At 40.8% G+C, this 11730-nt stretch overlaps 1 protein-coding gene across 3 annotated transcripts in view; it reads left to right on the forward strand.

The window, feature by feature from the left end:
* The window catches only part of ITCH (itchy E3 ubiquitin protein ligase), a 117340-nt gene extending 106064 nt beyond the window's left edge, over positions 1-11276 (forward strand). For all 3 annotated transcript variants that reach the window (XM_062204060.1, XM_062204058.1, XM_062204059.1), the window contains one exon: positions 7903-11276. In XM_062204060.1, coding sequence (XP_062060044.1) covers positions 7903-8002 — 100 coding nt within the window. In that variant the 3' untranslated portion in view covers positions 8003-11276. The remainder of the gene's footprint in view (positions 1-7902) is intronic.
* Positions 11277-11730: the final 454 nt, after the last annotated feature.

Raw genomic sequence — 11730 nt, forward strand, 5'->3', positions numbered from 1 at the left:
CAGGTGCTTCTCCTGGTCTCCCATGGGGTGCAGGGCCCAAGCACTTGGGCCATCCTCCACTGCCTTCCCGGGCCACAGCAGAGAGCTGGCCTGGAAGAGGGGCAACCGGGACAGAATCCGGCGCCCCAACCGGGACTAGAACCTGGTGTGCCAGCGCCGCAAGGCGGAGGATTAGCCTAGTGAACCATGGCGCCGGCCCCCTTCTTTTTTTTTTTTTTTTTTTTTTTTTTTTTTTTTTTTTTGAGAGCTGGATTGCAGGAGGAGTAGCTGGGACACAAACCCAGTGCCCTTAGGGCATGCTGGCACTGCGTGTGGAGGCTTAATCTACTAAGCCACAGTGCCTGCCCCTAAAAATATTTTCTCTCTTATTTTATTTGAAAGGTAAAGAAAGAGAAAAAGATCTTCCTTCTGCTTCTTCTGGGTTTACCACATGGGTGCAGGGGCCCAAGGACTTGGGCTATCTGCTACTGCTTTCCCAGGCCATAGCAGAGAGCTGGATTGGATGTGGAGCAGCCGGAACTCGAACAGTGCCCATATGGGATGCCGGCACTGCCAGCTCTGGCCTTACCCACTCCGCCACAGTGTGGTCCCCTCAAGTGACATCTTAACCCATGTAACAATGGCCACCCATATTTTCTCATTTTAAATGTATTAACCACATCTCTAAAAATATATAAAACAGAACCAACCTTAATTATTACCTCAAATGCAATAATATGTTAGGGTTCAACCTAATGTCAATAATATTTGACCTTTATTTTCTAGGACATATTACAGTGGTTGTATATGGATATTCCTTTTTTTCCCCACTCTCACCTCTTGACTGTTTAATGTCTTTTCCCTTAGATTTTTATACATAGATCTAAAAATTCTTTTTTAAAGATTTTTTTATTTGGTTGAAATGCAGTGATAGGGGCTGGCATTGTGCACAGCGGATTATTCCACTCTTTGCAATGCCAGCATCCCATGTGAGTGCCAGTTATGGTCCCAGCTTCTCCACTTTTGATCCAGTTCCCGGCTTCTGGCTCAGCTCTAGCTGTTGCAGCAATTTGGAAAGTGAACCAACAGAAGATCTGTCTCTCTCTCTCTCTCTGTCTCTCTCAGAGTGATACAGAGATCTTCCATCTATTGGTTCACTCCCCAAATGCCCACAAATAGCCAGAGCTACACAAAGCTAAAGCAAAGCCAGGAGCTAGGAATTGCCACGTGGGTGGCAGCGTCTCAAGTAGTTAGGCCTTCATTTGCTGATTTCCAGGCCCATTGCAGGAAGCTGTTTGAAGGTGAAGTAGCTGTGACTCAGAACTGGCATTACAACATGCGGTGCTGGTGTCCCAGGCTGTGGCTTAACGTGCTGCACCACAACATCCACTTCAAGTTGTCTTTAATAAATAACAATTTCCTTGATATGTAATTCACATACCATTAAACTCACACTGTTAAAGTGTGCAATTCAGTAGTTTTTAAGATATGTATAGGGTTATGCGACCTTCACCACTAATTATAGAACATTTTTTTAAAAGATTTATTTTATTTATTTGAAAGGTACGGTTAGAGGGAGAGAGAGAGATCTTCCATCCACTGGTTCACTCCCCAGATGGCTGCAATGGCTAGGACTAGACCAGCCTGAAGCCAGGAGCCAGGAGCTTCTTTCAGGTCTCCCACATGGGTAAAGGGGCCCAAGTACTTACTTGGGCTGTCTTCTGGTGCTTTCCCAGGCACATTAGCTGGGAGCTGGATTGGAAGTAGAACAGCCATGACTGGAACTGGCATTCATATGGGATGTTGGCATCACATGTGGCAGCTTTAGCTGCTATGCCATGACATCAGACCACAGAACATTTTTTTCATCACAAAAAGGAACTGTATAAATTTAGCAGTCACTCTCCATTTGCCACTCTTGGTAACTACTTGCTGTCTCTGCAGATTTTTCTATTACAAACATTTCCTATAAATGGAATCATACAAGATGTATGTAGCCTTTTGTGTCTGGCTTCTTTCACATAGCATAATGTTTCAAGTTTTTCCACATTGTAGTATATGCCAGTATTTAATTTTCTTTTTATTGGGATAAAATATATATAACATAAAATTTGTCATTTTAACCTTTTTTTTAAGTCTATTCATTTATTTGAATGGTAGAGTTACAGAGAGAGATGGGGAGAGGCAGAGAGAGATATCTTCCATCTGCTGGTTCCCTCGCCAGATAGCTGCAATAGCCAGGGCTAAGCCAGGCTGCAGCCAGGAGCTTCATCTGGGTCTCTCATGTGGATGGCAGGGGCCAAAACACTGTACCATCTTCTGCTTCTCCCAGGCCATCAGCAGCAAGCTGGTTCAGAAATGGAGCAGCCAGGACACAAACTGGTACCCAGAGGGATGCCCGCATTGCAGGCAGCAGGTTTACTGCTGTTCCACACTGCTGAACACAATTTTAACCATTTTTGTGTGTGTAGATTGGCATTAAGTACATTCACACTGTTAGGCAGTCACCACTGTCCATCTCTAACTCCATCTTATAAAATTGAATTAGTGTGCCTCACTATTACGCTTTCTGTTTCTGGCAGGCATCATTCTACTGAGTTTCTATGATTTTTGAATCCTTTAAGTATTTTTTAAGTGTAGAATCATAGCTTGTTTGTCGTTTTGTGATTGACTTATTTTACTTAAAATAATGCCTTTACGGTTTGTGTGTGTTGTAGCCTGTATCATAACTTCCTCCCTCTTCAAAGTTAGATAATATTCTGTTGTATGTACCACATTTTATTTATCCACATATCAGTAGAAACTTGAGATCTTTCTACCTTTTGACCATATTGAATAATATAAATTATAAAAAAAATATAAATTATAAGACAGATATGTAAGTATCTGTTCATGTCCCTGCTTTTAATTCTTTTGGGCATTTATCTAGAAGTAGAATTGAGAGGTCATATTATAATTCTATTTTAAGTTTTTGGGGAACCACCATTATTGCCTTCTGTTTTTAGATAATAACCATTCAAATGGATTTAAACTAGTATCTGACAGTTTTTTTTCTTTGTGTTTCACTAATGATGAATGATGTTCAGCATCTTTTCATGTGCTTACTGGCTATTTGTATATCTTTAGAGAAATTCTTATCCTTCACTGATGTTTTTGGAGTTCCTTGGTTTGTTTTGTTTCTATCTTTTCATTGTGTTGCAAGAGTTCTTTATATGTTCCAGATACCGATCCCTTATCATATAAATATAATTTGCAAATTTTTTTGCATTTTGTGGGTTATTTTGATAAAGTTAAATATATCTCTTTTTTGTCACATGTATGCTTGATATCAAAGAAACCATAACTTAACTGAAGTTCACAAAGATTTATGTTTTCTTCTAAGAATTTTAGATCTTAACATTTATTTTTTTAAAAATTACTGGGGCCAGCATTGTGGCATGATGGGTTAAGCCACCACCTGCAACGCCGGCATCCTTTATGGGCGCTGGTTGGAGTCTTGGTTGCTCCACTTCCGATCCAGCTCCCTGCTAATGCACCTAGGAAAGTGGCAGAAAATGGCCAAATCTTTGAGCCTCTGCACCTATGGAGGAGACCAGGTTGAAGCTCCTGGCTCCTGGCTTCACACTGGCCCAACCCTGGCTGTAGTGACCATTTGGGGAGTGAACCAGTGGATGGAAGACTTCTCTCTTCTCTCTCTCTCTCTCTATATATATATATAACTCTGCCCTTCAAATAAATAAAATCTTTTTAAAAAATTATTTTATGTATTTAATAGGCAGAGGGAGAGACAGAGATCTTCCATCTGCTTGTTCACTCCATAAATGACTGAAACAGCCAGGGCTGGGCCAGGCTGAAGCCAGGAGCTCAGAATTCTGTCTGCATCTCCTACATGGATGGCAGGGGCCCAAGTACCTGGGTCATCCTATGCTACTTTTTCAGATTCATTAGTAGAGAGATAGATTGGGAATGGAACAGCCAGAACTTGAACTAGTGCTATGATAAACATGATATGCTGACATTGCAAGCAGCAGCTTAACCTGCTGTGGCACAACACTGGCCTCGATCTTAACATTTAGGTCTCTGATCCATTGTCTTTTTTGTTCATGGTATAAGATAGGTTTCTGTCTTGTTTTTTGTTTTGTTTTGGATTTTTTATTTATTTGAAAGGTAGAGTTGGCGGGGGCGGAGGAGAGATCTTTCATCCATTGGTTCACTCCCCCAAATGGCTGCAGCTGGGGCCAGTGCTGTGGCACAGCCGGTTAAAGCCCCAGCCTGCAGCACTGGCATCCCATATGGGTGCTGGTTTGAGTCCTGGCTGCTCCACTTCTGATCCAGATCCCTGCTAGTGCATCTGGGAAAGCAATGGAGGATGGCCCAAGTCCTTGGACCCTGTACCCATGTGGTAAAACCAGAAGAAGCTCTTGGCTTCTGGCTTCGGATTGGCTCAGCTCCGGCCATTGTGGCCATTTGGAGAGTGAACCAGCGATTGGAAGACATCTCTCTCTCTCTTTCCCTCTGTCTCTACCTCTCTCTGTAACTCTGTCTTTCAAATAAATCAGTCTTTAAAAAAAAAAAAAAAAAAAAAAGGGCCGCAACTGCCAAGGCTAGGCCAGGCTGAAGCCTCAAACCTGGAGTTTTTCAGGTCTGCCATGTGGGTATAGGGGCCCAAGCACTTGGGTAATCCTATGCTGCTTTCCCAGGTTCATTAGAAGGGAGCTGGATCGAAAGTGGAGTAGTCAGGACTTGAACCATTGCCCATGTGTGATGCTGGAGCTACAGGCAGTGGCTTAACCCAGGATGTCACGATGCTGGCCCCACATTCATTTTTTACATGTAATTATAGATATCCAGTTGTCTCAGTATCAGTATCATCTATACTATTCTTTCTCCCATTGAATGATCTTAGCACCGTTGTTGAAATTAATTGATTATAAAATATGGTTTTAATTTCTGAATTTTCAGTTCTGTTGATCTCTATCTTTAATGGCAGCAGCACATTGCCTCTATTACTGTAGTTTTATCAAAAGTTTGAAATTTGGAGGTATGCATCCTCAGCTATTTCAAGGTTGTTCTGACTATTCTAGACTCCCTGGATACCATATGAATTTTAGGATCAACTTGCCTATCTCTACATAGGATTCAGTTGGGATTTTTGTATGAAATGGTAGATCAGTTAAGAGAATATTGTCATCTAACAAATACGAAGTCTTCTGATCCATGAATGTGGATATCTTTCCATTTATTCACATCTATTTTAACAATGTTTTATAGTTTTCATTGTGTAAGTCTTAACACTTTTTTCTTAAATTTATTTAGCATTCTTTTTGATGCTATTATAAGTGGATTTTTTTTTTTAATTCGAAAGGAAGAGACAGCGATCTCCGATCCACTGGTTCACTCCCCAGATTCCTACATTAGCTTGAAGCCAGGAGCCAGGAACTCAATCTGGATCTCTCAGTGGATGGCAGAGATACAACTGCTTGAGCCATCACCACTGCCTCTCAGGATGTGCATTAGCAGGGAGCTGGAATCAGGAGCAGAGCTGGAACACACCCCCAGCCCCCGCCATCATGGGCACTCTGATACGAGATGCAGGCATCCCAAGCAGCAGCAGGAGCTGTTGCTCTTCTTTTTAATTAATTAATTAATTGATTGAAAGGCAGGGGGTAGAGATTCACTCCCCAAATGGCTGCATTCACTCCCCAGGACTGGGCCAGGCCAAAGCCAGGAGCCTAGAAACTCCCTGCTTTCCCAGGTGCATTAGCATGTAGCTCAATGGGAAACAGAGCAACTGGAACTCAAACCAGTGCTTTGATATGGGATACCAGTGTCCTAGGTGGCAGCTTAACCTGCTGTGGTACAACACCAGCCAAGTGGCTTCCTCACCTCTGTCAGGCAGCTGCCCCTGGGATTGTTAATTTCATTTTTTGATTGTTGATTGCTAGTGTATAGAAATACAATTAATACCTGCATTTTCCTCTTAGAAACATTTTGATCTCACCTTTAATCGCTTATTTTCCAACTTGGAACAGACTTTGCTGTGCTGCAGTTACACTGTTGCAAACAACTGAGCTCAGATACACCTGTAAACCAGCCTCGTTACTTTGTCAGGATGCATGTTTCCATTTGCAAGAACGAACACTAGATGTACATTTCTTTTCATGGCAGCATTTTTTTTCCCTATGGCAAAGATTTTTCTAAACCTAAAAATGTATGAGGACAAGGCTTTGGGACAGATTCATTATGTATTATGATACTGATAGGCCCCCATATTACAAGATGTCCTTTTAAAAACTTACAGCTGGGGCTGGCATTGTGGCACAGCGGGTCTCGCCTCTGCCTGTGACTCTGTGACATACTGGAGCACTGACTCAAGTCCCCGCTGCTCTTCCCATTCCACTCCCTTCTGATGTGCCTGAGAAAGCAGCCATCCACATGGGAGACCTGGATGGAGTTCCAGGCTCCTGGCTTTGGCCTGGCCCAGACCAAGCTGTTGTGGCCGTTTGAGAAGTGAACCAGCAGATGGAAGATCTCTTTCTCACTTTCTCCCTCTCTGTCACTCTGCTTTCAAATAAAATAAACCTTTTTTTTTTTTTTACTATAAAATCTTAAAACAAAAAAAACCCCTCACAGCCACGAGTAGGACAGAGAAATTCAATGGGAATAGAATATTAGAGCAGAAAATAGTTTCCTATTCTTAAAATGGTATAATTTAGGGGCTGGCACTGTGGTGTAGCAAGTAAAAGCCACCGTCTGCAGTGCCAGCATCCCACATGGGCACTGCTTCGAGTCCCAACTACTCCACTTCCATCTGGGGAGTGAACCGGAGAATGGAAGACCTCTCTCTCTCTCTAGGCCTCTGCCTCTAACTCTGCCTTTCAAATAAATAAATAAATAAATATCTTTATTAGAAAAATGGTATAATTTAAACCTTTTGATAAGAGACCTTATGGCCCACAATTACTCTCTGGTCCTTTACAGAGAACATCTGCTGATCACTGATGAAGATTAGAGTGAATGAGGGTATTTTAGTATGTGCTGAGCACCCGGTGCTGTGCTGTGTGCTTGTTTCTTGACTCTGAGAGAGAACTGTTGTTACTCTCATTCTAGCAGACCAGAAACTGAGACTTGGTAAGTTAGGGAGCACTTGCTTAAAGACCTGGTGACAGAGCTGGAATTTGAACCCAGTTTTGCCTGACTTTAAAATCAGTATTGTCAAAAAAAAAAAAAAAAAAATTATAAAGGCCGGCGCTGTGGCTTAACAAGCTAATCCTCCGCCTTGTGGCGCCAGCACACCGGGTTCAAGTCCTGATTGGGGCGCCGGATTCTATCCCGGTTGCTCCTCTTCCAGGCCAGCTCTCTGCTATGGCCCGGGAAGGCAGTGGAGGATGGCCCAAGTGCTTGGGCCTTGCACCCCATGGGAGACGGAGACCAGGAGAAGCACCTGGCTCCTGGCTTTGGATCAGCGAGATGCGCTATCCACTCTGCCTGTAAAAAAAAAAAAAAAAAAAAAAAATTAAAAAAAATCAGTATTGTGTGGCAGGCATTTGGTGCAGTGGTTAAGTCATCCTGTATCAGAGGGCCTGGTTCAAGTCCTGGCTCCTCTGTTTCTTTCTCTGGGATGTGTGATGGTGATGGCAGGTAATGGCTCAAGTACTTGGGTCCCTGACACCTACACTTATATGAGAGACCTTGATGGAGTTCTGGGCTGTTGGTGTCAGCCTGACCCAGTCCTGACTCTGGTGAGCATTTTGGGAGTAAACTACTAGATGAAAGATCTCTCCCTCTTTCTCTCTTTCTTCCATTGAAATGAAAATAAGTGAAATTAAAATCTGTGTTTGCTTTACTACACTGCCTGTGTGATTCTTTGTATATTTCCTTTTCTCAAGCTTACAGTTTTGTTTTTTGGTTTTTTTTTTTAAGTTTTAACCGCCTGGACCTGCCGCCCTACAAGAGCTATGAGCAACTGAAGGAAAAGCTGTTGTTTGCCATTGAAGAAACAGAAGGATTCGGGCAAGAGTAACTTCTGAGAACTTGTACCACCAAAGGATAAGAACTTAATTGCAATGCTTGTCCTTTTCCTTCTCTGTTGCACATCTTGTTGTAAAGTTGGACTGTGACTGTAGAGAGTTGCTGAGTATAAGTAAATTTGCCTCCCAGTGATTCTGGATTTCTCTCCAACACTTCCAGAAATCTTATCTGCAAATGACTTGTGAAACCTTACTTAACATGAGATTTAACAGCAATGAAATCTGCCCTGTCTTATTCTACTAGATTGTTTCCTTAACAATTTTATATTTGTGTCAAAAGTCTCACTTGGGAGTAGGGTTTTGTATTTTTGAGATTCTGCAGATAAGCCAGGAAGTCCCTTAGTAACAGCAATATACAAGATCTTCCTGTTAAGCCTCTTGATAAGAGGTATATGTTAAAAACACAGGCTTGGCCCAGTTTCTGGGGATGTGAACAGACTTAGAGCTTGTGCTCTTCCTCTCCTTTCAGCCTGGCCTGACTGTTTTTCCTTTCTGGAGCATGAATCCATGCATCATTTTGATGTTATTCCTGGAAGTGATGCAAGACTCTTCCATCTCTTCTGCAGAGTAGCTTTGTCTGTGTGACTTCAGGGAAAAGTTGCTCCTAGCCCACAAATGACTTCATACCTCTACTCATTTGGAAGTTTGATTGTTTTAATTGCCTTGAAAATACTAAACTTTACAAACAATATTGATACCATGGTTCCTTCACTGTTTCTAAAAGTTAATCTAGAATTGGAATTCATTTAGCTGAATTCATCTAAGACCATCATTGATGATATTTGTATTGTACAATTTTATTTTAATCCAACAACTTCAGTTATGTTTAATTATTGCTAAGGAGTTCAAATTGTAACCAGAGTACTTTTCTAGTCCAATCAGAGGTCAGTGAAACAGCTTCTAAAATTATATTTTCATTTCGGAGGAAGTGCTGTGGTACTGGCTAAAGAGAAGGTGGTAACATCTAGTAACCAAAGAATTATATTCTCTGCATGAATTAGAAGTCTTCAGATTTATCATTTCTTTGACACATGGTGGAGTAACCATTGCCATTCTTTACATTGTACTGTATTGGATTAATATCCCTCATCTGTAATATCCTTTTCACCCACAAAAATTGAGCAGATTTTCCTTTTTTCCCATGACTATTTAATTTTAGACTGCTCCATTAGTAACTGATTAATGCACTTTGAACATCTACATAGTTAATTCTTTGAACTTGGCCTACCGTAAACAGTTAAGAAGGCTGCTATGATAAATTTGACTTTATTGGCAGTGGGATGAAGCTTAAGCCAGCAGTCTCTGTACTAGCTGAACCCTAAGGACAGCCTTCTAACTCATGTAACAGAGATGCTGGTATGTTTCAGTGTGAGAGCATGAACAAGCAGCATTAAGCTAAAAATAAGCAGAGAGTAGCAGGCTTCCATTCCATATAGAAAGAAGAATTATTTTTATTCCTAACTGCTCTTCCTGTTTATAAACTAGAACAACCACAAAAAGCATTTTTTAACTTGTGTATCTGTCTCTAAGACACTGCCATCGTAAAGCAGAGACTTACATGAGTGAAAGGGTTGCCTGATTCAGAAATTGTCAGTGTAAATAGGAAGATTAGGCTCTCCCCAACACTTTATTTTACATACCCCAGGAAAAGTAGTAGGGCATACTAAAAGTCCTAGTCGTTTTCAAAATAGGGACTTTGCCTTTTTTTTTTTTTTTTTGGTAAGGGAAATAATGCTGTTGCTTCGTCTTACAGAACGAATGTCTGCCAACTACCCATTCATTATATAAGTCTGAACTTTGATAATATATGGCTATGAAGATTAAGCCTTCTATTAAGATTTCCTATTGAGGTGAATTCTCATAGTGAAATGTAGTTCCTGCAATATTTACTAGAGATTTATGAGATTAAATTAAGAGATAATGTAAAGAATAGACCTTTTTTTTGGTTCTACATAATGCTTCATGATTCACTTAGGGACCTAGAAATATTGTGTGAAAATGTATAAATATTACCCAAAAGGCTTTCTGCCCTATATTTTTAAAATACAGAATAGCTATATTTGAAGTAGTCCTGGCCCTAGTTCTATAGGGCTTGGCTATTTAATATTTTTATGGAAGAAATGTTTAGTTCTGGAAAAGGTAAATGCTTGTATATATTTTTGCAGCCTGGGATCTCCCCTACTCCATATCTTCCTTTAATTTAAGTGGCCACATGTATATGTCTTCCCTGCTGTGTTAGGAAAATGGGGGCTGGATATCCCAAGAATCAGAGGTTATATAAAAATTCTGCAAATAGACAGCAGACATAAATTTTGGTCCAAACCGAACATTTGGAAATAGATTTATTGTAAGTGTTTAATTAGAGCTTTTCTTAAATCTGAACTAAATTGCTTTTAAAAGCCCTTTTTCTTTGTAAGCATTGTAAATGCTAATAAATCCTGTTAATTTTTTTTACTGCATGTTACATTGAAATAAAAACAAGGTAAATGAGCAATTGCCTTATTTTTCTGCTCTTTTCAGGGTTTGGGGAAAATAGCGTTCCATAGCCTGGGTCAGGAGGGAAGGACCTCACTTGTTTCATCAAATGGAGTGGTTTAAAACTGATCCAGTAACTCATAATAATGATTTTCTGCTGTCTTTTATGGCCTCATGCCAGTGCAGAAGAATCCAATTTCATAAGACTTACAATAACTCTATTTAAAATTCAGCTGCTGATTTTCATCAAGAGATTGACATGCCAAAGTTGCTTCATCAGAAATTTTAATGAAGTATAACTCAGCTACCCACAAAGGTCTCATCCTAAATGAACTATTTCAGTCAAGCTCACTGTACTGCTTTTTATTTATTTGGTTAATAATCTGAAATGTTATCAAGGGTGACTCGTGGAATTACACCTTTCCTCAGTGTGTATTCCTTTCTTTGTTTTGGTTGTAACTCCATCCTTCTTCACTCCTCTAGGGGTGACTTCTGCTCAGTAGTATTGGTATCTCCAGCCCCCCACTCCACGCCCTTTTCTCTTAGAGTTATTTACAATATTGTTATATATTTTCATTAACTAAAAACAGGGAATAGTTGCACTGGATTGTATATTACTGTATTGGAGTACCTTTATTTTCCTGAACTGTTTTCAGATACTCAGGTAACCCCGCAACTATCACGGAGAGCCAGGTGCTTTTATAAAGTTCCTTCAGGGGATTGGTTCATTTGCCTTTCCTTAAAAGATGTAAGACTTGGTTTATAATTAAACTGTTTTGGTCCCTCATTTGCACACTTTTCTGTTAGTCTTGGGTGAGAAGGTTTTCCTCACCTGCAGAGAAGCCTTCTCTGTGAGTGACTCCTATTGAACTTGCCCTGCTGCTATTCTAAGTGGCAGGTTACAGCCTGTTCTGTGGAGTAGAAAAACTAGAAAGAGATACTCAGGTGACATTGAATTTGGTATCTATGTTGAAGATGAAGACATCTGCAGGGGCCACTGACAAACATGAGAGCTTCTATTTGAATAACTTTTTTTATTTGAAACGGAGCAAAAGATCTTCCATCTGCTGGTTCACTCTCCAAATTCCTGAAACTACCAGGACTGGGCCAGGCTGAAGTGACCTGGAACTTAATCTGGGTCTCCCACATGAGTGTCAGGAATCCAAGAACTTGGGTCATCACCTACTGCCTCCCAGGACACATCAGCAGGAAGCTGGAATTGGAAAAAGAAAACAAGACTTGAACC

The sequence above is a fragment of the Lepus europaeus genome, chromosome 10, assembly GCF_033115175.1.
Source record: "Lepus europaeus isolate LE1 chromosome 10, mLepTim1.pri, whole genome shotgun sequence".
Classification (NCBI taxonomy): domain Eukaryota; kingdom Metazoa; phylum Chordata; class Mammalia; order Lagomorpha; family Leporidae; genus Lepus; species Lepus europaeus.